At 46.8% G+C, this 26,052-nt stretch overlaps 1 protein-coding gene across 1 annotated transcript in view; it reads left to right on the top strand.

Moving 5' to 3' along the window:
* Positions 1–26,052, top strand: part of CACNA1B (calcium channel, voltage-dependent, N type, alpha 1B subunit) — a 330,920-nt gene that overhangs the window by 114,120 nt on the left and 190,748 nt on the right. Inside the window, exons 4-6 of the mRNA XM_014952366.1 lie at positions 1,684–1,775; positions 3,704–3,856; positions 8,917–9,104. Of these exons, the coding sequence (XP_014807852.1) occupies positions 1,684–1,775; positions 3,704–3,856; positions 8,917–9,104 (433 nt within the window). The remainder of the gene's footprint in view (positions 1–1,683; positions 1,776–3,703; positions 3,857–8,916; positions 9,105–26,052) is intronic.

Below are 26,052 nucleotides of genomic sequence, written 5' to 3' on the forward strand. Positions count from 1 at the left end.
TTTTTTCCTGATCTCCAGCACCTCCTGCTGATGGAGTCTGGCCCTTTCCCCACAGCAATGCTGATCCTGCTCTTCCCTGGCCCACGCTTGGCAGCTCTGCTAACTCAGTCAGTAAGTCAAGGACAAGGTTTTTTAGCCGAGCGTGGCTCTGCTGCAAGTACTCCCTACATGGCCATGTCCTCTGAGTTTGCCAGACATCCTGCATAATGCATATTGCATAGTAAAACTCTACATTCTGAAAAACTCTGCTTTTTCTTATATATATATATATATTTATTTTTTTTTTTTATAGCAGCTGATGACTCTGCTGAATGCTCAGCAGCCTGTTATCAGGTGCTGAGAAACAGGGCTCCTGGGCAGATAAATCACTGCACCTCTTGGAGCATCTCTGTGCTCGGGCATGGGATGGGTGCTGTGTCTGGGTGCTCAGTCCCCAGGGCACTGCCTGGGATTCACTGCCCAAGTCCGGCAACCTCCTTCCAGCTCTGTCACCTCTGGAATTCTTCTTTCCAGCCAGGTTTGTGGATCTGTAATCCCAGTTTTCAGCCAGTGAAAACTGGGATTCCAGTTTTGCTGCTGCAGCTCCTGGGGAAGGGTTGGCAAAGTGTGAGGTTGTGGTTGAGGTTGGGTCCCCACGGGCAGCGCTTTCAGTGGTTGGGGTTAACAGAGTGGTGGCATCTTGTACATTTGGTACCAGGTGGCACTGGGGACTTGCAGACCTCACTGGTGGGCTGGTCGCTCAGCCACTGCCACCTCGGTAGAACAACCTGGGGAACCTGGCAAAAACTAATAGCAGTTGCTTCTAACCACTTTAAATGGTGCAGTCGATGGGGAGCTGGTGAGAGGGGTGTTTGCTCTGAAGGAGCTGCACAGTTGGCTTGTGTTAGGGGAGCCCTGTCTCAAACCAAGAATATTTTTGTTGAAGCACCATAGGAAGTGCTGCAGTAATTAATGAACACAGTTTTGCTGTGCTCTCTGTGGGGGAGTGTGCCTTGCAGGGCCTTGGCTTCAGGAGATTGCATCACTGGGGCTTGTGGACACTGTGACAATATTTCTTCCCTTGCTGTGCCCTAAACCAGTGAAACCATTTCAATGTCTGTGAAGAGCACTTCAATTTTTAAGAATCGTTCCCGTTTGGGGGCTGTGTTTTTTTATCAGTTACTGTAGTGCATCAGAGGGAATACTTGCACCCCACTCTCTGGATATTCTCCTCAAATAAGATGCTCTGAACAAAAATGAATTTTGCACACACAAACTGTATAACTAGAAACTGCTTCAGATATTAGGAAACACCAGACATCGGTACTTGAGGGATTTTGGAATTTATTGTAGGCAGGTAATTTCTAGCATAACTTGTCTCCTGAAAATTGGTGTATGTTTTCCTGCAAGCACAGGCTGCTGCTCTTTAATGGGCAGAGCCAGCCCTGTTCACTCGGTGTAAATGCCCTCACGAGCAGCAGATATTGCAGATTTCCTTGTGTTCTGAGCAAGGCTCAGCAGCTCGGGAGGATTGTGTCAACTGATGGTTTTCAGTGGCCACAACTTGCAATGTGACCAGGTGTATAAAGTTCAAAGCAGCTTGAATATTTCTTGGTTTTACACAATATGTATCCATTCTTTGGAAAGAAGAATTTATATTTAATCTCCTTTCTTTTTCTTCTCCTCTCTCCCCTTTGCAATTAGGATTCTGGCAACTGCTGGGACCGATTTTGACCTGCGGACCCTACGAGCCGTCCGAGTGTTACGACCCCTGAAGCTTGTGTCAGGAATCCCAAGTGAGTGCCATTTTCACAACCAAAGGTGCTCTGTAGTTTTTGGGGTGTTACGTGCTGCTCTGAGCAATATTTTTGCCCCTGCTTCTTCACAGTCTGGGCCTCCTGCCCTTGCCTAGGTTCTGACTTTGTCATCCCATTTTGTGTACAGTGTTCTGATTTCAGCACTGCTCTCCCAAATTTGCAGGTGAGCATCAGGGAGTTGGCCAAGGACTCCTTTGCCTTTGGGGTTGAATTAATTCTCTGGGGTGTGAAAACCAAATTTTGCAGCTTTCAGGCTCCCAGCTTGGATCTTCTGTTACTTTTTACCGGCTGAGCATCTTGCACTGGGGATTTTACCTCTTTAATAATTGGGGGGTAGTAGAAATAAGTCTTCCCTACTCAATGGGAAACTTGATATATTTTACATGCTGGTGTGAAGGGTCTGAATGCTCCGGGGAGGAGCTTCATTGTGCGTTGCTGGTGCCCTCAAACCATCAAAGTCCTCACACCGTTGCTTACTGCCTTTTTATTTGTCACTGTTCACCAGCTCATCGGCCCACTGGCGAGGGATCGCTGTCAGGAGTGTATTTCATTGCTCAATGTGGAACAGAGAGATTTTTTTTTCCCTCCAGCAAGAGCTGGTGAAAGGGAAGCGGTGAAAGGACTGAAACGTTGGTGCTGCAGAAATCCAGCAAGGGTTTATGCTTTGCAACAACAGCATGAAAACTTCCTGAAATCAGCATCTTTTTGTGGGCAGGGCTTGAATCTGAATTCTCACACAGAAGAGGTCCTTGGCTCAGCTTGGGAAAGGTGTCATTTATTAACAAGATCTCTAATGAGATGCTGGTGGCTGATTTTTCATGGACTAATTGCCTGCGCAAGGCAATAAGACATTGTGGTAGTGATAGTCTAAGGGTGTCAGAGAAGAAGGCTGGCCCCTCAGGGATGTCACTGTCCTGGCTTGGTTTGCAGGTTCTGGTCTAGTGGAAGGTGTCCCTGCTCACGGCAGGGGGTTGCAACTCAATGATCTCCTCTAACCCAAACCATTCTATTATTCTATGACATGGCTTTTTTTGATGTATCCTGGACCAGCACAATATTTCCCCACAGGGTGTTATTTGCTCTCATGTTCCTAGTGATGCTGTGAGAGCCGTGCAGTGGTTTTTTTCCCCTCCTGTAGCCCAGAGTACAACCTTGAGGTGCATTCATACACAAACATGGTATATGCTTTTCTTCTATGCCCTCAGTATTTTTCCCATCCAACAGATCTTCATGCTTTTTTTTGTTTTTATTTCCTGCATGCACCCGTAGTGACCTCAGTAGTGCTGTACAAGGTGACAAGACAACAATGATCCTTTGTTCTCCATACCTTAGGGCAGGCCACCAAGGTGGCTTTCAGCTGCTGCTTATCGCTGAAGTTTTTGTGTTATGTGCATCTGCACGACATTATCTGACACCTCCATCTCTCCAGCCTCTCTCGCCTTATCTCCCCTGGTTTTAATTGAAAATGAGTTTTTGTGGCAGAGAAAAAGCTCTGGATGGATAGCCCTGGAGACAGGGTTTTGTTTCTCCAGGAGTGGGGTGTGACGGGCACAGCAGCATCGTGGATCTTCTGCGTGTTATGGAGGGAGAGGCAGCTGGTTCTACACTGCTGCAGGGCCTGCCTGCAGAAAAAGTCCCTTTTTGTACCTCTGAAGTTTAAGAGACCTTTGAATATGTGATCTGAAAAAAAGAGGTTGGAAAAAGATAACTCTCTTGGTTGTATCTCTCGCATCTTGAGTGTACTATGGTTGTAAGACCTTTTTTATAGCACCCTGGTAAAAGCAGCATTGCTTGGCATGGCCAATCCTAAACTTTCCCTTAGGAAGCCCCTCTCTACTCCTTGCTCCCACCCCCAAGCCCTTATTTTTCTTCCCTCACTGATTGTCTGTTTTTCCTTGTCCCCACAGGCTTGCAGGTTGTCCTCAAGTCCATCATGAAGGCGATGGTGCCCTTGCTTCAGATCGGGCTGCTCCTCTTCTTCGCCATCGTGATGTTTGCCATCATCGGGCTGGAGTTTTACATGGGGAAGTTTCATAAAACCTGCTTCTCTAACGAGACAGGTGAGCTCCCAGCTTCACTTCCCTCCCAGTGTATTGTCATGATGCTTCTAGTTCCCTCCATCTCATGGGGATGTGTTCCATCCTGCTCTTCTGTTGCTTTTCCTTTTCCTTGTCTGCTTTTATTGCATTCTCTCCCTCTTTACCCACCTACATTAAGAGTTAACAGACTTTTGGGCTCACCTTACCTGCACAAGGACAGATTCTCTTCTCTCTGTTACACCATCACTGCACTCCTGAAGCTCTGAGTCTACACAAAAGCCAGAGTAACAGACTTTTGGGCTCACCCTACATGCACAGGGACAGATTCTCCTCTCACTGCACCCCTGAAGCTCTGAGTCTACACAAAAGCCAGAGGAAGGTGCTTAGGGCCTCCTTTCGTGGGAGAATTTTTTCATGGTGGAAGTACAGAATCAAATTCCTGTTCCAACTTGTTGAAGGGTCGAGGTTTTTCTGTTATTTTTCCGATTTCCTGGTCTCTCTTTACATTTTCATTGGGTTTAACTCTATGAGCAGCTGCTGGATGTTGAATTTCCTTGCAAGCTTTCTGAGGAAAGTTGTTTGGGTATGAGAGAACTTTGGTGTGAAATAGTAATATTGGAAAGCCTGGGAGTAACCAAAAAATAAAAAAAAAAGTGAATAGATGGAAGGAAAGGAGCCCTTTGATGGAGAAAGGATAAAAAAAGTCCTTCAAACAAAAGAAGAGCAAGGGAAACTGGGCACTGCAGGGTAAATGATGTGTCTGCCTGTGAATGAGTGATAAACCCCAGAAGATGCAGGTGAAGAGGAGTGATGCCCAGAGACCCTCAGCTGGGACCAGCTGCCGTGTCAAAGCCAGATGTTGTCCATGGCTCAGAACTCATTCCAATTTAAAAAAATTTAAAAAGCCATTTTTTTTTCCCCATGTAATTTTTTAATATGCCTTTACAGCAGCACTAATATGTGTTGGTTGTCTGGGCTATCCACAGAGGAAAATATTGTTCTTGTCTGCAGAAGGCTGCAATTTAAGGTACAAATGACCGCCTTTAAAACACAGTCTTGTATTTTCAATGATTATCGCTAATTGATCTTAATATTGATTTATTTATACGCATTCAAATGGTAATAAAACAAGATCCCTGCCAAATATCTGGGCAGCCTTCACAGCGCTTTCTACCAACAACATGGAAACAGTTTAATCAGTTTACACAGAGCTTTGCAGAAGCAGGGAGAGATTGTTTTCTTGCTTATATTCCTCTGTAACGTTAGAAAAACCTAGCACAAGTTCTAAAGGACAGTCAGGTGCTGTGATTTGTGAAGGAAGCACGAGGATTCCTGGAAGAAATGAATTTTTGGACCAGATTTGTAGGAGAGGAAAACTGTTTTGCTGGGGGAGTGTGTGCTCGTGCCAGGCAGAGCAGGTCCCAGCCCACCGCGAGGTCTCTGGGGCTGCCGCGGCAATTACGGGGGAATAATAACGCTGGTGACAATGCAGGTGTGTAGGAAGCAGAAGTGTTCTTGGTGAGATGGCAGGGAGAAAGCAATTATGAGCAGGTTTGCATTTTCTAGGAGTGTTTTCGGGTTTATTAAGTTACAACCAAGGTGGGTGATTTTCTTTGGTGTCCTTCGTTTGGAGGTAGCAGCTGCGGGATGAGCTCTGAGGCCTCCTCACTGATGGGCTAAAAATGAGCAAATGATGGGCCAGTGGGCTAAAAATGAGCATTTTTTTTTTCCTCCCCCCCCAGAAACTAGTTAAAAGGGAAAAATAAACCCCAAAGCTGTATGAAAAAAATGAGCATTTTTTTTTTTCCTCCCCCCCAGAAACTAGTTAAAAGGGAAAAATAAACCCCAAAGCTGTTCGTGCTCTCTGCAGACAGCTCTCTGACATCAGTGATGACTGAGAGATCTCTCTCTCTGCCAGCCTTGGGGATGGAGAACAGATTTTTTGTCATGTATAACGTCGTGTGTAAGTGACTCTTGCTCGCTGGGTGGCTCCCAGTTAGGAACTGGGAGAGCGGCCGAAAAGCTGTGGTGCGTGTTGTGTATCTATAAACCCCAAAGCTGTTCGTGCTCTCTGCAGACAGCTCTCTGACATCAGTGATGACTGAGAGATCTCTCTCTCTGCCAGCCTTGGGGACGGAGCACAGATTTTTTGGTCATGTGTAACGTCGTGTGTAAGTGACTCCTGCTCACTGGGTGGCTCCCAGTTAGGAATTGGGAGAGCAGCCGAAAAGCTGTGGTGCGTGTTGTGTATCTCTGCATCCCAGCACCTGGCATCACAGAATCACAGAATCTTAGTGGTTGGAAGGGACCTCCCGAGATCGAGTCCAACCACAAAAAAACAACAAAAAAACCCAAAAAACCAACCAACCAAACAAAAAAACACAAACAAAAAAAACCCACCACAACCACCACAGTACAACAAACCCAAAACCACCACCCACCAGCTAAACCCCACATCCACAGCCCCACACACTACACCCCTCCACAAACCAATAATCTTGGGCACTAGAGCATGCCCTGAAGAGCCACGTCTACCCGTTTCTTAAATACCTCCAGGGATGGTGACTCCACCACCTCCCTGGGCAGGCTGTTCCAGTGCCTGACCACTCTTTCAGTAAAGTAATTCTTCCTAATATCTAGTCTGAATCTCCCCTGCTGCAGCTTCATACCATTACCTCTCGTCCTGTCATCATTCTTTTGGGAGAAGTGGGAAGGTGCGGTGTGGCCGGGTTTGTGTCGCCCCGAATCCGCTCGCCAGGCGGTGTGGGAAGGAGCTGGGATTTACAAGCTTTTCTCAAGGGCTAACGAGCTGGTTGTGGGATGAATTATGGGGATCGATTCCACCTGCTGGGCGGGAAATGGCCCGATGGTGTTTCTGGAAAGGCAGAGAGAGCGGTGAGGTTTCCTGGCGCTGTGGTCCCTTGTGAGCGGAGCAGCCGAGCATCCCGCAAAGCCATCAGCCCAGCCTTTTAAAAACCTAAGTGCTCATCAGCTCCAAAGAGGTGCATTAATGAGCCCAGGCCTGATACCAAGGGCTCCAAAGGCTGGCTCGAGTGTGGAAATGTGAACGTCATTAAAGAGATGCCTCTGTCAGAGGGCAGCAAATTGGAGGAGGAGGAGGAAGAGTCGCTCGTGCTTGTTGCGGTTCCAAACCCCCAAAGGGAGAAAACTCCTGGGATTATTCCTGGAATCAGGAACCACCTGAGAAGTGCTGGCTGGAACTTCAGTGCATCCTGGAGGGAACTGAGTGGAGATGTCAACAGCAAACATTGCTAAAGCCCTGCTAATCCAGTAGCCCTGGGTGGGTCAGTAACAACCTGCAAAGAGGGGAGGTGCTCGGGAACAAAATATGGCAAAAGGGGTTATTTAAGGCTTCTGCCTCTCAGCCTGACAGGCTGTTCCGAGCTAGTGGGAAGGTTTATCTATTTTAATGAAAAATGGGTAAAAATTAATGGCAGTGCATGTTCCAGTGGATGCCTGACTTGTTTTCCTCTCCATGCATCCTCCGTGCTGTCCTGTTCTGCTGACACAGGACTGTATTTGAGCAGCCACCTTCCGCAGCTGATGCATCCCAGGTGCCCTGAAGCTGCTCCAGTAGAGGAGGACATTGCATTTGTTTCCCATTTTTCCTTGAGAAACTTCCCTTTTCTCTGTCTTTCCCCAGCCATGGGAGTAGGGACCAGTTCTGGCCTCTTTTTTTTTTTTTAAAAAGGAAAACTAACCCAACCTTTCAAAGTTGATGTGGGTTACATTTTCAGAGCATTACCTGGCAACAAAAGACCAAACAGAGATAAAACTGGATTCTCTTTTAAGGCACATTCACAAATGGTCTGCAAGAGCCAGATTTGGTATTTTCTTTTTCAAACTTGTCTCACTGAGCCCTCGTGAAAGCCTGTGGTGACCCATATGGGAGCTGGAGAGAGATGCCCTGCATTAAGGTGTTGAGTCAACAGGAAAACATGTCACACACACTCACATATGTGTATATATATATCCTGGAGCCAGAGTGACAATCTTGTTTTTCTCCTGCAGGCTTTGCTCTGTGGAATGATTATTCCTAATTATTGTTAGTGCTGATCTTGTTTTCCCCTAGTGCATTTGATTTTGTGCAGTTTGCTGCTCTATTACCATAACGTGTCACTTTAATATTTCCCGAATTGCATCTCTGTGTAAATAGGAATATTACTTAGTATATTTATTTACTTTGAAAACCCAGCACTTTAGCTTTCCAAACTGCTCTGTGTTGGTTCTTGCAATGTCTCTGGGGAGGCTGCAATGCTTCAGACTTCCCAGCTGACCCTGGAAGATGCTGGCCACCCTTCTGGCCCATCCCTCGTGGTCCTCAATGATGATAGTCTCATCCTCCTTTGCCTTCTCTGGGTCTGAAATGAATCTCAGCAAAGAAACTCCATCCTTGCTGCACACAAGCAGACGGCTGGATGTTTTCCCTGCCCCGTGTACTTACAGTCCACAGCATTTCCCTGTGGGGCAGGAATATGAAGCTTAAAGAGGGGCTGGATCTCTTGGTCCACCTCCCTGGCTGCTGTGGTGGTACTGCCTTGGGATGAAACCAGGGGTTCCTCATGCAGCTGTGGTTGAACATCTGTACCTGGACGAATTTGGGGCTATCCACAAGCAGCTCTTGCTTAAGGCACTGACGAAGAACCTGCCCTTTTTCCTTTAATGTTGTAGTGCCAATATTTAGCACTTAGCTAAGTGGTATGAGGGGGTATTGTTGGCTCACAGTGTTTGAAGCACGCACTATTCCCAAGCTTTTGCTTTTATTGCACTGCTCTTTTTGGTGGCATTTCTCATGTATGACATGGCTGAACACTGGGACAAACTATAAATTATGAACACTTCAGGGATGGCTCTGCTCCACCTGACCACTAGACCATCTCTTAGAATATAGCACTATATAAATGATTACATGGTCATAATGTCTTTTTGATGCCCACAGTGGCACCAAGAAGCCTGAAATGTAGATTACATTCATGCAGTGGTACAAGGAGGATGCAGCAGCACCAGCTGCTTGACTGGCTTCAGTCGATGACTTTTCTCCCTGCTGTTCTTCTCTGCAGGTGACGAGGTGGGAGATTTTCCTTGTGGAGAGGAGCCTCCTGCCAGGCAGTGTGAGAGCGGGACGACCTGCAGGGAGTACTGGCAAGGGCCCAACTACGGCATCACCAACTTTGACAACATCCTCTTCGCTGTGCTCACCGTCTTCCAGTGCATCACCATGGAGGGATGGACTGACATCCTCTACAACGTGAGTCTGCTGATGGGGCTGGAGGACTCCCGGGGTGCTGTTATGCATCGTGTTAGTTTGGAAAAGATTGTTCTGGAAAAAAAAAATAATTTAGTTTGTGGTTTTTACCTATTGATTGGCACCTCACTCTACTTTTTAGGAGGATTGTTCCGATTTTCTTGAGGGTTGTTGTGCAGGGTCCTGTAAGAGCCTTTGATCTACTGTGGTGGCCTGTAGTGGTTTGGGGTTGCAGACTTGGTTACCTGCAAGATGATGTCTTGTGCCAGGGGGGTGCTGCAACGTGTAAGAATAGGTGTGTGTCACTCTGACTCTGGTGTGCTCTGCTGTAGGATGGGTGGGTGAGCAGGAGTATGTTCTCATGGTGTCCCATAGAAAATCAGTTACGAAATTGCACTATGTAGGGTGGCAAAAGCAGTGACTCGTTAATATTCTGTACCTTGAGTTTTCCTCTTTTGACTGAGTCTAACCTTCATGATCAAACTTGTAAACTACATGGATGAACAGCATCAGCTGGATGTTAGCGCTGAGACCCAGTACTAGCTTTGGCGACTCAAATGCAATTTTATAAAATCTTATAAAGTCACCTTCACACCTGGCATGACTCTGGCTGTAGAGAAGATACACCAGGCTGAATTTCCTTGCCTAGGGTCTTTGCTGGTTGTGCCTCCTGCAGAGGCACTGTGACTGTCACAGCCACTCAAGGTCAAAAACCCTTGGTCAGTTTTAGTATTTCCAATTTTATGAAGATTAGGGCAACTTCACCCAATTAGCAACAACTGAACAACTGCACTGTCTTTCAGGCAGTGTGATGCTCTTTTTTGTGTCTGTAATTTATACCCACCCTTTTAAAGTATCCTTTCTTGAGAGACAAGCACCTAACCCTTGCTAACAGGCTGGGAATAGAGCCCTTCAGCTGGTTTCCAGCATCTGTACCCTATTTCCTTGCAAAATGTGACAGCTGCTCTTTGGGAGCTGTGAGGGACTTGTTGCAGACCTGTTCTCCCCAACTTTGTGGTTTACTTAGAGCTTCACGTGTTTCTACACTGGGTGTGAAGTGCTGTGGTTCAGGTCTGGAGGATGGTCCGGCTGTTTTGTACTTCCATTTTCTGTGGTAGTAAAGGAATTTAGCAAGTACAGGGTCAGGAAGGAGAGAGCAAGTGGTGGTGATGTCAATGTATGGCTGCACTGGCTGCTTCCCTTCGTTGACTGTAGAAGGAAGGACAATCTGATGGCCGTGCGTAGATGATCTGAATTGCCCCACGTTGTCCTAGTCGGAAGTGCCAAAGTGGAAAAAAAAGCTAAGGTAGGCATTAATAATGACCATTTCACTGGCCAGTAGGACTACAAAGTGTTCAGTCTGCTTCATTATAGACTCTAGACCCACACTGAGTTCTTTTTCTGACCTTCCTGTGGGGGCTTCTGTAGCAACAGGAAAGTATTATTAATATCAACCACAGTAAATTGCCAGGTACGATTCTGCAGCGTTTGAAGCCAATAGATCTGATTTATTACCTTTTCTGTTCATTGCTCAGTTCCTCCATTTCTTCCCAGTCTCTGCCCACTTAGAGCGATTTTTAGAAGGGCCCATTTCCCCACTGCCTGCCCTCCCCTCGCCCTGAAACTTCATCACACAACCAGTTTCTCCCCTTCTCATTCAGCAATCCCGCTCCTTCCTTCGAGTGCCAGCTGTTGTAAGAAAAGCCCATTAGCATCCTGGATGGAATTGATTAATCAATATGTGGTGTATTAGATCATCTGTTCCCAAACTGCCTTTTGTTCCACATGCAAAAACCAGAGCTTACTATTGGGGTATTGATTTTGGGGTTGCTTTGAAAACTATTATAGTATCGTTTTAGATACCCATTAATCTAATTGGAAGCAGATGCCTGGATGAGATGCAGTTGAGTATTTGTTGTTTAATGTCAAGCCTTGTCTGAGACCCCAGCTTAGGTTTTAATGCTTGGTGGGTTCATGAGGGTCTATGGGAGGGTCTGCTTGTTGGGTGGAGGGCAAGTGGTGTGTGTCGTGCCACAGGACCACTCGGCAGATGGTGTTCATGTCACTAGTGCCAGCAGCCACCTCTCCCCATCTCCCTTGGCCCTGCTGTGTCACCCCCTCCTTTGTGGCTCTGCTGGCTGAGGAGCTGACTGTGCTTTTGCAGGTTAGTAGCTGAGAAAAGATGTGGGTGGAGAAGACCCACTCAGTGCAGCCCTTAACTTCTTCACAGCTTCAGTCATCTGCTGTTTTCTGGCCCCTTGGATTTCATCTTGGTTTCTTCTGTGCCTACTCTAAGTTCACCAAATTTTAAAACGAAACAGAAGCCCAAAGCACACTGCAGCAATGACTGAAAACCCCGTGGTGGGTGATTGGGGATGCAGTTGTCAGACTGTGCAGGGATAAGTGCAAGGCAACCAGTCTGTCCATCCAGCACCAGTCAGTTCAGCAGCTCCACGTTAACGCTGCCTGAATCAGCTGGGTCCCTGCTGGACCCACACTGGGCTGACAGGGGAAGAGGCTGGAAGATGTTGCTAGAACTTGAATGGTGGGATAAGCAGACATGTGTCCACCTTCTCCTTGGCTCGTGAGGGATGGGAAGTAAGCCAGCGTAGTTAGGCTCAGACAACAGGTGACTGTCAGATGCTATTACTTGTTCAGACAGCTTTGATTCAGAATTTGGGCTCTCCACTGCTGAAGGGAATGGTTTTGACCAGGAAAATTTTGCAATGGTGAAGCCATTTCCCTGACAGCCCCAGCCTCTGGTCTCCTCAAGGAAACCAGCGTTCCCCTGGTGCAGGATACTCATCAGAGCTGAGCTGGGAACCTACTTTCAATGTTTTGCTTAATTAAGATTTGTAGAAGGCTGTGGTACCACAAGAGGCAAGATGCTGTCTATGTAAGCTGTCATTATGCATTAGTAAGAAATAAGGTTGGTGCTTTTCTCCCTCTAACTGGAAAGTGGGGAAAGCTGCTTGTTCCTCAGGCTGAGCTGAGCCCTTCCCTCATTCCTCCCTTGTGCCCAGTGCCACACGTTGGGTTTGGTTGGAGCAGGTTTGTTGCCTTGTTTGTGCAAATACTCTCCCTTCCTGTTGTTAGAGCCGGGACCCCAGACATTCTTAGGGCTGAAATCCCTTTGATGCCAGACAGTCTAGGACTGAGACCCATTAGGGGGAAGTTGAGGTTAGGAACTGCTTCCTTAATGGGCCATTCATTTCTTCCTGGAAGGTGGTCACTGATTGATTGTCCTGCATCAACAGGGCTTTGTTATTGCTCCTCTCTTCCTGCTACCACATTTGTTGCGAGGTGTTCAGATAAGTTAGGATTTTTAGTTTGCTGTAGTGATGGCTGGGGTCAGTTGTAGAGTAGGACCTGCTTTACCATTAATTCCATGGAATCATAGAATGGTTTGGGTTGGTTTACTTAGAGCTTCACGTGTTTCTACACTGGGTGTGAAGTGCTGTGGTTCAGGTCTGGAGGATGGTCCGGCTGTTTTGTACTTCCATTTTCTGTGGTAGTAAAGGACTTTATCAAGTACAGGGTCAGGAAGGAGAGAGCAAGTGGTGGTGATGTCAATGTATGGCTGCACTGGCTGCTTCCCTTCGTTGACTGTAGAAGGAAGGACAATCTGATGGCCGTGCGTAGATGATCTGAATTGCCCCACGTTGTCCTAGTCGGAAGTGCCAAAGTGGAAAAAAAAGCTAAGGTAGGCATTAATAATGACCATTTCACTGGCCAGTAGGACTACAAAGTGTTCAGTCTGCTTCATTATAGACTCTAGACCCACACTGAGTTCTTTTTCTGACCTTCCTGTGGGGGCTTCTGTAGCAACAGGAAAGTATTATTAATATCAACCACAGTAAATTGCCAGGTACGATTCTGCAGCGTTTGAAGCCAATAGATCTGATTTATTACCTTTTCTGTTCATTGCTCAGTTCCTCCATTTCTTCCCAGTCTCTGCCCACTTAGAGCGATTTTTAGAAGGGCCCATTTCCCCACTGCCTGCCCTCCCCTCGCCCTGAAACTTCATCACACAACCAGTTTCTCCCCTTCTCATTCAGCAATCCCGCTCCTTCCTTCGAGTGCCAGCTGTTGTAAGAAAAGCCCATTAGCATCCTGGATGGAATTGATTAATCAATATGTGGTGTATTAGATCATCTGTTCCCAAACTGCCTTTTGTTCCACATGCAAAAACCAGAGCTTACTATTGGGGTATTGATTTTGGGGTTGCTTTGAAAACTATTATAGTATCGTTTTAGATACCCATTAATCTAATTGGAAGCAGATGCCTGGATGAGATGCAGTTGAGTATTTGTTGTTTAATGTCAAGCCTTGTCTGAGACCCCAGCTTAGGTTTTAATGCTTGGTGGGTTCATGAGGGTCTATGGGAGGGTCTGCTTGTTGGGTGGAGGGCAAGTGGTGTGTGTCGTGCCACAGGACCACTCGGCAGATGGTGTTCATGTCACTAGTGCCAGCAGCCACCTCTCCCCATCTCCCTTGGCCCTGCTGTGTCACCCCCTCCTTTGTGGCTCTGCTGGCTGAGGAGCTGACTGTGCTTTTGCAGGTTAGTAGCTGAGAAAAGATGTGGGTGGAGAAGACCCACTCAGTGCAGCCCTTAACTTCTTCACAGCTTCAGTCATCTGCTGTTTTCTGGCCCCTTGGATTTCATCTTGGTTTCTTCTGTGCCTACTCTAAGTTCACCAAATTTTAAAACGAAACAGAAGCCCAAAGCACACTGCAGCAATGACTGAAAACCCCGTGGTGGGTGATTGGGGATGCAGTTGTCAGACTGTGCAGGGATAAGTGCAAGGCAACCAGTCTGTCCATCCAGCACCAGTCAGTTCAGCAGCTCCACGTTAACGCTGCCTGAATCAGCTGGGTCCCTGCTGGACCCACACTGGGCTGACAGGGGAAGAGGCTGGAAGATGTTGCTAGAACTTGAATGGTGGGATAAGCAGACATGTGTCCACCTTCTCCTTGGCTCGTGAGGGATGGGAAGTAAGCTAGCAAAGTTAGGCTCAGACAACAGGTGAGTGTCAGTTGCTATTACTTGTTCAGGCAGCTTTGACTCAGAATTTGGGCTCTCCACTGCTGAAGGGAATGGTTTTGACCAGGAAAATTTTGCAATGGTGGACCTATTTCCCTGACAGCCCCAGCCTCTGGTCTCCTCAAGGAAACCAGTGTTCCCCTGGTGCAGGATACCCATCAGAGCTGAGCTGGGAACCTATTTTCATTTTTTTTGCTTAATTAAGATTTGTAGAAGGCTATGGTACCACAAGAGGCAAGATGCTGTCTATGTAAGCTGTCATTATGCATTAGTAAGAAATAAGGTTGGTGCTTTTCTCCCTCTAACTGGAAAGTGGGGAAAGCTGCTTGTTCCTCAGGCTGAGCTGAGCCCTTCCCTCATTCCTCCCTTGTGCCCAGTGCCACACGTTGGGTTTGGTTGGAGCAGGTTTGTTGCCTTGTTTGTGCAAATACTCTCCCTTCCTGTTGTTAGAGCCGGGACCCCAGACATTCTTAGGGCTGAAATCCCTTTGATGCCAGACAGTCTAGGACTGAGACCCATTAGGGGGAAGTTGAGGTTAGGAACTGCTTCCTTAATGGGCCATTCATTTCTTCCTGGAAGGTGGTCACTGATTGATTGTCCTGCATCAACAGGGCTTTGTTATTGCTCCTCTCTTCCTGCTACCACATTTGTTGCGAGGTGTTCAGATAAGTTAGGATTTTTAGTTTGCTGTAGTGATGGCTGGGGTCAGTTGTAGAGTAGGACCTGCTTTACCATTAATTCCATGGAATCATAGAATGGTTTGGGTTGGAAAGGACCTTAAAGACCATCCAGTGCCACCCCCTGCCCTGGGCAGGGACATCTCCCACCAGACCAGGTTGCTCCAAGCCCCCTCCAACCTGGCCTTGAACCCCTCCAGGGATGGGGCAGCCACAGCTTCTCGGGGCAACCTGGGCCAGGCTCTCACCACCCTCACAGTAAAGAATTCCTTCCCGAGATCTCCTCTGAATCTCCCCTTTTTCAGTTTAAAACAGTTACCCCTTTCTCCTATCACTACATTCCGTCATAACGAGTCTCTCCCCATCTCTCCTGGAGCCCCTTTAGGGACTGGAAGGCTGCTATAAGGTCTCTCTGGAGCCTTCTCTTCTCCAGGCTGAACAACCCCAACTCTCTCAGCCTGTCCTCACAGCAGAGGGGCTCCTGCCCTCAGAAATATTTGTGGCCTCCTCTGGACCTGTTCCTGGCGGTGGTGGGGCAAAGTCTCTCTTTAACCAAAGGAGAGATTTTGCTGTGTCCTGAAAGGAACTTTGGGACTGAAAAGTTGGTCTGTGGTGGCATCGGGAAAGGTGAAGAGTTCAGTGTGATGTTCAGGAAAGAGGGAGCTTAGGCTTGAGTTTGATAGTTTGGCTCAGGTCTTTCCAAAGTGAGAGGTGTGAGGGTGTCAGGTCTTTCCAAAGTGAGGGTGCCCAGGAAAGCTGGTCATTCTTCAAGGAGGCACTCTTAAAGGCGCAAGATAAAGCTATTCCCAAGTCCCTAAAATCAAGCAGGAAGGGAAGAAGACCAGCCTGGCTAAATAGAGAGCTTCGGCTGGAACTCAGGAACAAAAAGAAGGCTTATAATCTTTGGAAAAAGGGCCTGGCAGATAAGGAGAAATACCATGAAGCGGTGAGGATATGCAGGGGGAAAATTAGAAGGGCCAAGGCTCAAGTGGAGCTCATCTTGGCCACCAATATTAACAATAACAAAAAGGGGTTTTTTCAGTATGTTAACAGCAAGAGAAAGGTTAGGGATAATGTGGGCCCACTGATGGATGAGGTGGGCACCCTAGTAGTGGAAGACACAGAGAAAGCAGAGTGTCAGACTGTGCAGGGATAAGTGCAAGGCAACCAGTCTGTCCATCCAGCACCAGTCAGTTCAGCAGCTCCACGTTAACGCTGCCTGAATCAGCTGGGTCCCTGCTGGACCCACACTGGGCTGACAGGGGAAGAGGCTGGAAGATGTTGCTAGAACTTGAATGGTGGGTTAAGCAGACATGTGTCCACCTTCTCTTTGGCTCGTGGAGGATGGGAAGTAAGCCAGCGTAGTTAGGCTCAGACAACAGGTGACTGTCAGATGCTATTACTTGTTCAGACAGCTTTGATTCAGAATTTGGGCTCTCCACTGCTGAAGGGAATGGTTTTGACCAGGAAAATTTTGCAATGGTGAAGCCATTTCCCTGACAGCCCCAGCCTCTGGTCTCCTCAAGGAAACCAGCGTTCCCCTGGTGCAGGATACTCATCAGAGCTGAGCTGGGAACCTACTTTCAATGTTTTGCTTAATTAAGATTTGTAGAAGGCTGTGGTACCACAAGAGGCAAGATGCTGTCTATGTAAGCTGTCATTATGCATTAGTAAGAAATAAGGTTGGTGCTTTTCTCCCTCTAACTGGAAAGTGGGGAAAGCTGCTTGTTCCTCAGGCTGTGTTCCCCTGGTGCAGGATACCCATCAGAGCTGAGCTGGGAACCTATTTTCATTTTTTTTGCTTAATTAAGATTTGTAGAAGGCTATGGTACCACAAGAGGCAAGATGCTGTCTATGTAAGCTGTCATTATGCATTAGTAAGAAATAAGGTTGGTGCTTTTCTCCCTCTAACTGGAAAGTGGGGAAAGCTGCTTGTTCCTCAGGCTGAGCTGAGCCCTTCCCTCATTCCCCCCTTGTGCCCAGTGCCACACGTTGGGTTTGGTTGGAGCAGGTTTGTTGCCTTGTTTGTGCAAATACTCTCCCTTCCTGTTGTTAGAGCCGGGACCCCAGACATTCTTAGGGCTGAAATCCCTTTGATGCCAGACAGTCTAGGACTGAGACCCATTAGGGGGAAGTTGAGGTTAGGAACTGCTTCCTTAATGGGCCATTCATTTCTTCCTGGAAGGTGGTCACTGATTGATTGTCCTGCATCAACAGGGCTTTGTTATTGCTCCTCTCTTCCTGCTACCACATTTGTTGCGAGGTGTTCAGATAAGTTAGGATTTTTAGTTTGCTGTAGTGATGGCTGGGGTCAGTTGTAGAGTAGGACCTGCTTTACCATTAATTCCATGGAATCATAGAATGGTTTGGGTTGGAAAGGACCTTAAAGACCATCCAGTGCCACCCCCTGCCCTGGGCAGGGACATCTCCCACCAGACCAGGTTGCTCCAAGCCCCCTCCAACCTGGCCTTGAACCCCTCCAGGGATGGGGCAGCCACAGCTTCTCGGGGCAACCTGGGCCAGGCTCTCACCACCCTCACAGTAAAGAATTCCTTCCTGAGATCTCCTCTGAATCTCCCCTTTTTCAGTTTAAAACAGTTAGTGAAATTCAGTTTGTCGTGAAGGGTTATCCTGTCATTTCCAAAGGATTCAGATGACTTTACACGTGGTCCAGATGCAGCCTTCCTACAGATCCGGAGAAAAATAGTATCAAAGGATGAGTTTTGCAGCAAGTAATGTACCTTGCAAACATTCACTCCTCCTCCTGTGATAAATGGAGGAATTGGGAGGGCAGGGAGAATGCCAGTTCACAAATCTCAGCCCAATTTTTCCTTGCTCATCCACTCTTTATACTTTCGCCAAGTTTCATTTTAATTAGGGCCAATGAAAGCTTCCTAGCAAGACTTTATCTGGAAGGTGATTTATGCTTGAAGCAAAAAAGACTGAATCATCAGCTGGGTGAAATGCTTTAAGAAGAAGCTGGGGAAAACTCCTTCCTGAATCAGCAGTACGGTAACATTAGAGCAAGTGCTCCAAACGAGCCCTTCTGTGAGCTGCAGACCTGTCAGCTGTGCCTTGTTTCTACTCAAAAAGGTCTGAGGAGCAACAGGTAATTTAGGAAAGTTGCTGTGTCCTGAGGACAGGGAAGAAACATTGCTCCAGCAAATGGAGTGCACTTCCCTCCTGCTAATTCAAGGTTTCAACGTGAGCTTGGAATGCATTAAAATAGAGTAACTAAACTGTTTCCCTCAGTGTGGGAGGACTCAGTGTCACAGTCTGGTGTTTTGAAGGGTTTTTCAGTCTAATCCAGTGAGAGATCCCTGAAGTACGGACAGAGCATCTTCTGGACCATGAATTTAGGGAAAAACCTACCTAGACCATCAGCTTGCCGCAGGTAGCGATGGTATCAAGTACAACGTGCCCTAGAGTAGCAAACCCAACATCTTTTTCTGCAACTGGGACTAGTTTAGCCCCAGGCTTGTCCAGCAGCAGGAGTTGTGTCTCTCAGCAATGGAAACCAGCCCCTTCACTGGGCTGGTGCATCCATCCTGCATTTGGTTTGGTGGTGCTGACCTGGGCTCTGCTCTGGGCACTCTTGGTCAGGGCAGTCACCTTCTGCAGCCAGTTGTGGTCACCTGGAGCATCACGCTGGGGTTGGGGGTGATGTGAGCCAGCAAGAGTTGCTACATCCACTTTGCTGGTACCCAAGGGAGCCATTACTGAGGTAAGTGGTAACTAGTGATCGGTGTATCTCTTGGGACCGTTATGGAAATTTATTCATTAGTTTCCATGAAGTAGTTTAATATGCTAAGTATTACCACACTGCACTTGTTATCATGCTTTAGGCATAGCTGTCTGACAGCAGCCAGTGGCTGTTGGAGCTTGAGGACATTGTCATCTCTGAGGGAGGAGAATGTTTCCAGGGGTGGCCTCCAAGTTCTTGGCAAACTAAGGTGCAGACTCTGGGTAAAGAAAACTGAGGGTGAGTATTGGGGACAAATACAGAGGTGGGAGGAAATAATGCAGATGCTCAGCAAGAGAAACTGTAGTGCCCTCAGATTTGAGTCCTGATCTTCCTCCTGATCTATTTTTCAAATTAAACAATGGCATTTTAGATCATTTTGTTTACATGCTGAGTGTTTGTGAATGACAGTGATTCACCTATTGCATATTGCTAATATAGGCTGTTCGGAAATGTAGAACTTTTTAAAGAGGTGGTAGTGAAACTCCTGCTTTCCTTTTCTGTAGCAGTAATTCTCAGTTTTTCCCAGGCATAACCTTACTGTCCATTCTGAAATGTGCTTGTGCCTTTGATCCTGACTCCCATGGGGAGCTCACTGTGTTTTCCAAGGTGAGAAAATCCTGAAAAGTCTTGGTGTAGCTGGTCTATACTCCTCTCTGAGGTGTAGTCATGCCTTTGCAGTGGAGGTACATGATGAGCTTCCAAGGACCTGAGGAGTGTGGTTTGTGGTCCCAGTTCTCCTGCAAAAAAAACCATGGGTGAAACCTGATTCATCTGAATTTGGCAGAAGTCTTGATGTTGACTTTCAAAGAGCAGGATTTTCACCTTTTATCTTTTATCTACAGGAGTTCAAAGCTACCTGGTGGAATTTGCTTTGCAAAACAGAGACTCCTTGCAGGAAAGGAGAAATGTCAAAGTGTACACTCACTCTCTTTTGATCTTAATGGCAAGAGTTTTTTTCATGTTTCTTCTGTTTTCTACTGACAAATATTAGTGTCCAGTGGGTATTTCAAGACTGTGGACTGGGCCTAACCTAATATGCTTGTAAGTAGGAATGAACAGTTCAAATAAAATGTAATAAATTGTATCCCAAATAGAACTTTACCCTCACTGAATTCAGAATATCTTATGATTCACTTGGTATTTTTCATTTCCCTTTGTGTTTTTGAATTTCTTGATTCCTATAAAGATACAGAATTGGAAGGTTGGGCTATAATGGTTGTTCCATTTCCAGCCCAGCCCCTAGCTGGTTTTGTTGGTGGTATGGTGGATGTGCTGGGGCTTGTAGGGGCTGAAGAGAATCAGTTTGATCCAGTTGTTTGGAGACCTCACATGGGCCTTTCTGAGAGTGTTTATCTATGAAGATCGAATCATTGACACTTGTTCTCCATCAGTTACAACTGGAGCTGAGGACTCGAAGGTGATGTTCCTCAGGAGGAGTCTGGATGTGACCAGCACTGGCTGCCTGGACCAGGAGATGGTTTCCTGTGTGAAACCCTCCTGGAAGATGGAGGAAGGGTACAGGTCACCGTGCAACAGAAAGAAGGGAAATAAATAACATAAAGCAGCATCCCTTCATCTCAGAGACTTGGATTGAGGTTCCTCTTGGTTTGTTCCCTGCTTGTGATATTCCTTCTGGGCTCAGGAGCCCCACACCTTCAAGCATCTCTTAAACCTGCCAGTTAAGGCTTAAAGTGACTTAAGTGGCTTTTTGCTGGCCCTTTGCTCGTGGTTGTGGTTTCCTGTGAGGTTATGCACTTGGCTTTCATGGTGTGTGACTGTCACACCTACTTTGGTAGAGCAGCAAATGTGATAGCAAAGCCTGTGGGACTCTGTGAAGGTGGCTTTGAAATTGCTTTTTTCTCCTCATACACCTAACGGGCTGTTGTCTGCTGTCTGTTAGAAGTGACCTGGAGCCACTCCGCTAAAGCACAAATACATAATTGCTGGATACTGAGATGGAGGAGAATAAATGAGGTTTAGTTTCCAGTGATATTTGCGTGTCCTGGGGCTGGCAGCCTGCGGCGTTAGTGACTGAGGGGGTGTACGATGGGTTCAGTCTCCTCTGATTACTCTGTGTGTGTGTGTGTATCAGCTCTCTTTGCTCTGAATCAACATATTGAGGAACAAAACTGTTTAGCCAGCAAAAGCGTGAGCAGACAGGAAAAGGGGGAAAAAAATTGGCTGAAGCACTTTCCTTGCGTTAGGTTAACAGGAAGGATAAGCACAAGGAAAGGTTTTGTTTTACTGCTCTGAATCACACCACACATTTCTGATGTGGCTTCTTTCTTTTACTCTGCATTCTCTGCTGTGCCCGAGGGACAAGCTGTGCTCCAGGTGAATGTGGGGTGTCAGGACCCAGGGCTGTAAGAGAGAAGTCCAAGTGAAATAGAGTGGGGGACTGATGCCATGCTTGGCATTAACAGCATGAAAACAAGGGTGCTCTGCCCTCACTTAGGCTTCCTGACGTTGGGTTGCATGAGCTGAGATAGGTAAATGTGGAGTGTCAGGACTCAGGGCTGTAAGAGAGAAGTCCAAGTGAAATAGAGTGGGGGACTGATGCCATGCTTGGCATTAACAGCATGAAAACAAGGGTGCTCTGCCCTCACTTAGGCTTCCTGACGTTGGGTTGCATGAGCTGAGATGCTCTCTGGGAACACAGCGTGTGGCCAGAGCCTCAAGATTTACCTGGGTCTTCAAAGAGGTGGATGTAGCCCTGGTGGAGATCTTATAAAGCAGCACACTGTGGGAAGCGGAGCAAAGAGAGGAAAAAAAATAGCAATGGTAAAGCAAGCAATGCCTAGGGGGGTGTAGAAATCTGCCACCACAGTCTTGTCTGCAGCAAAGAGCTTGTTCTGACTTCTCAACTTTTTAAAGCATCTCAGAGCCAGGAGGCATCTGCCTAACAGCTGGGTTACATTTATTGTGTAGAAATCTGCCACCACGGTCTTGTCTGTAGCAAAGAGCCTGTTCTGACTTCTCAACTTTTTAGAGCATCTCAGAGCCAGGAGGGACATGGCATCTGCCTAACAGCTGGGTTACATTTATAGTGTAAAATTTCCTGTTACCCTGTCCAGGGGAGAGATTACCCTTGGGACCTGCTGTTCACCAGTGCTGAACTTCTCCTGTCACTGTGTGTTTGCTCTTGGAAATGTCCTGATTGTGAAGGGAGATGCCAGGACCAGGCTCTCGCTCCAGAACCAGCGGTGCCGGTGTAATGTGATGGAGATGGGAGCTGAGCTCCTGTGTGCCCCAAGGTGCTGCATGGTTTTAATTGTGTTCTCACTCTCCCCGTGGTTTCATAAAGAGGAGAAAACACCCTAATGTTGTTAGTGTTGAATTGCACTCACTATTGAGTTAGGATGACTTTAATCTGCTAATAAGAATCAGCCATCTTATATGTGCGCACCAAGGTGATGGATAACTCCCAGCTTCTCGCAGCTGCCGTGGGGTGAGTGTTGATTTCTTGTGTTTTGGTATCACTAATCACTCCCAGGAGAGTTGGGCAGTGATAGCAGGACTAGGAGTGGGCAGCCAAGAGCCTACTTGGTTTGGATTGGAAGGGACCATCCGTATGGAAACACAGACCGTCTGACCCTGTGCCTGCATGGACATTCGTAGAATATTTTGGGTTGAAGAGACCTTAAAGCCCACCCAGTGCCACCCCATGCCCTGGGCAGGGACACCTCCCACCAGCCCAGGTTGCTCCAAGCCCCCTCCAACCTGGCCTTGAACCCCTCCAGGGATGGGGCAGCCACAGCTTCTCTGGGCAACCTGGGCCAGGCTCTCACCACCCTCACACCAAAGAAGTTCTTCCCCACATCTCATCTCAATCTCCCCTCTTTCAGTTTAAAACCATTACCCCTTGTAATGTGTGTCCTATCACTACATTCCCTCATAGGGTCCCTCCCCATCTCTCCTGTAGGTCCCCTTCAGGTGCTGGAAGGCTGCTAGAAGGTCTCCCTGGAGCCTTCTCTTTAAGACTAACATTCTGTCTAAGGCTAAAAGGATTGGGACTTTTCAGTCCTGATTCAGCAAATTACCCGGTTCAGAAAAACACTTGAGTAAATGTGTAAAGCTGAGCAAGAGTTAAAGTGTCTCGCTGAATCTTCTGCATTTTATTTAATGTCTCAGTGAAGGTATATTCAAAATGACTGTGGGGTGGCCACCTCCAGATTTAATAGGAGACATTTGAGATATACAGCAGGAGAGTGACACTCATCATAGAAACTTAAAGAGCCAGTTCAACAGAGCAATTGCTCTCTGAAAAGAAATGAAAATCTCTCCAAACACCAGCTTAATCATCAGCACTTGCCAGGAAGGGAAAACTCCATCTGAAGGAATTTGCTTGTAGCTCGACAACATTATAGCACGGAGGGTACGAGCAGCTCTTACGTGCCCAACAATTGCTTTCCTGCATGGGATGAAAAAGGCAGCTGCCTGCTCTCAGAACTGTGCCCGACTGTTCGTGCCACGACTGCTACAGCTGTGGTTGGAGAGGAGGGGAATAACAGAACGTTTCTGGGCAAACCAAAAGCAAGGACTTTATTTGTTCCTGTAGTTCCTGCAGCAACGCGAAATACCTGCGGGTGGTTCTCCTGCAGAAGAGGCTGGTGGTGCGTGGGCTCGGGGAGAAAGTCTTTGCTCTTTAATCTGCCCTGGGGTACAGGAGAGGATCAAAGGCTGTAAGGGGCACAATATGGGTGGTTTGGAGTGACGTTGTGTCCGGGTGACTTAGCGGTGGGATGAGCAGGATGGTCAGTGTGTGGGTGCCAGGCAGGTCAGGGGTGCTGGGCTTGGGGATCCCTGCAGATGGGTGCTATAAGGGCTGATTTTTGTGTTGTGTTGGGGGTAGAGATGCGGGGAACAGTTTGCTGGGGCAGAGGTCCTCTGTGGTCAATCTGTTGGCATGGTACAACAAGGTGCAAGTTGGAGCTACTCTTTGGCAGAAGGTGCTATTGTCCTTCTTTGCCCACCTTCAGGGTTAGAGCTGGTGACATTCAAGCCTCCCTCCTTCTTATAGAATTATAGAATGGTTTGTGTTGGAAGGGCCTTAAAAGGTCATCTAGTCCGACCTCCCTGCTGTGAGCAGGGACATCTTCAACCAGCTCAGGTTGCTCAGAGCCCAGTCCAACCTGACCTTGAACATTTCCAGAGATGGGGCAACTACAGCCTCTCTGGGTGACCTGTTGTTTTTTCTCCAACAAAGAAAGTTCTCAGCGCTATAGAGACTTTAAAATAGGAGGGTTTTGATCCAGATGTTTTTTTCCAGCAACATTTTCATATTCTTGTGTTCCTTTTACCAAAATCCAGCAAATCCTTTGTGAATCCCTTGCAGGAGGAAAATTGCCCAGTAATTGTGGAAAGCAAGATGAAAGCTCATGAAACATGAGAAACTTTAGATCAAAGCCACCTTGCCTGGTGTCCAGACTGAAAAGTCATGTGAGAGCGAGAGAGTTCATCTGCATGGGTTTGTAGCCACATAAGAGCTCAGGATACAGCACCAGTTGTCATTTAGCTGGATTAAAAATCTTTGCTCATTTTTTTTTTCTGGAAAGAAGCAGGTAAATTTGGAGTAGTTATCTTGTGAAGAGCCTCGAGTGCCATAGTGATGCTGGTACCAGCTGCTGGGCTCACTGGCCAGAGGTCACCTCCTCGTGGGGCCAGGGAGGAGTTATGGACGGAGACTGGAGCATGGTGAAACCTTCCAGTAATGGAGAGCAGCAGTTCCACATCTGCTCCTTGTGGCATGGGAGGGAGCTGAGGGAAAAAACTGGATGTTTCCCATCTTTTTGACCAGACGGTTCCAAAACAGACCAGGTGTAATTTGAAGCTTGTGAAACTGTGATTTAGTAACAGTTAAATCACCTACTCATTAACACACCAAAAAATATCTGGATGTATCTACTTTACAGTTAGTTTGTCTAGTACCGTGGTCCGTGGTAAAACCTTCTGTTGCTGTGTACTTTACAGTTAGTTTGTCTAGTACCATGGTCCGTGGTAAAACCTTCTGTTGCTGTGTCCCTCCTGGTGAAGACTTGGAATATGGAAAAGAGCAACTCTGGGCCAATCTCACTACTTTCTACAGACTTAATTTACACTATAGTAAATATTTTCAGAATTAAGTTTGGAATTTTACAGACAGTTTTCATTCAAATTTGGAACAACTTGGCAAGGCTTGTGGTTAAGAAAAATCTTTTTTGTTTTCTTCTTGTCTCCTGTAACAGACAGTCCTTTTCTATTTAGAACATCGTAATAAAACCTTGTGAGACATCTTTAGGTGGAGCTGAGAGGATCTTGACCGACTGCTTTTTGGTTTGTTTTTTCTGAGGCAGGGAAATGGTGGTGATAAAAGGATCGTTGGATCCCTGTCCTGAGAAATAGGGTTTGCACTGACAAAGGACTTGGGATTTTTGCCATGCTCTGAAGTTTGCGTGACCAAGTTCTCAGCTCCAGCTAGTTCTGTGACCAGTAGATGTATCTACAAGGATATTTTCTGCTTATAATTGGCTGGGGGAGAAGCTGGAGGTAGTCTCATTAGAAGACAAAATCAGAAGGTGATTTAACCTAAACAGATCGATACTCTGAACAATCCCAATCTTCTGCCGAAGAATGCGTGCACATAATAGCCTATTGTTATAATTTGATGTAATGGAATCAAGACTTTAATTCATTTAAACAGTTTTCTGCTTTTGAAAATTTCTTGGGAAACTTTTGCCTGCAAAATTTGGAGGAGAAAACAAGTGCTTGAGGTGTTCGTGCTTTATTCTTTTGGGAAGAATCTAGATCTGCGTTTAAGATGAGGAGGAACCCTGCACGTTGTTCTTAGGACTGTTGTTATCTACGATGCTTTTGGGCATTGATCCACAATTTGCTATGTTCAAAGTCAGAAAATGATTGAGTATTGGATTGTTTCAGTGTTCTGGGAATGGGTCCATGTCTTGCTGAGGGAGGGATTGGCTCTGTCTTGCTGAGGTAGGGACTGTGGGCCACAGGGGCTGCTGAGTGGGAGGAAAAGCTTATTTTGCGTCTACTCACTAGAGCAAGAAAACCTCTATTTCGGTCTGAAGGCATCCTTATGTTTATGTAAATATTGCAGTTATTTGTGAGCAACCAAACCAAACGTGTGTGTTTGTGTGTATACAGAAGTGTGTGTATTCCTCTATCCTCACTTTAGGAGTACATTTGAGGACTGCTTTGGCCCTTCGGTGAAAGACAGGAGGTACCTGAGGCTTTGCTGGTTGGTTTTGCAGTATGAGAAAAAACATCTTGAGAGCACTGAATTTATTCGAAGTATAACTTGATTTACACATGAGTCTTCTAAAGGAACGAATGACGTGTAAAGCACTCTTGCTTTCCAAGAATTTGAAACTTGAAAGCAGTGCCTGTTTTTCAAGGAGCAACATTCCTCAAACAATCCAACTCCAAGAGCCTCTGGTAACCCTGTGTGGGCGCTTGTCAGGGTTCTCTCCGCCTCCTCAGAAAACA

Source organism: Calidris pugnax, unplaced genomic scaffold (assembly GCF_001431845.1).
Source record: "Calidris pugnax isolate Ruff unplaced genomic scaffold, ASM143184v1 scaffold135, whole genome shotgun sequence".
Taxonomy (NCBI): Eukaryota; Metazoa; Chordata; class Aves; order Charadriiformes; family Scolopacidae; genus Calidris; species Calidris pugnax.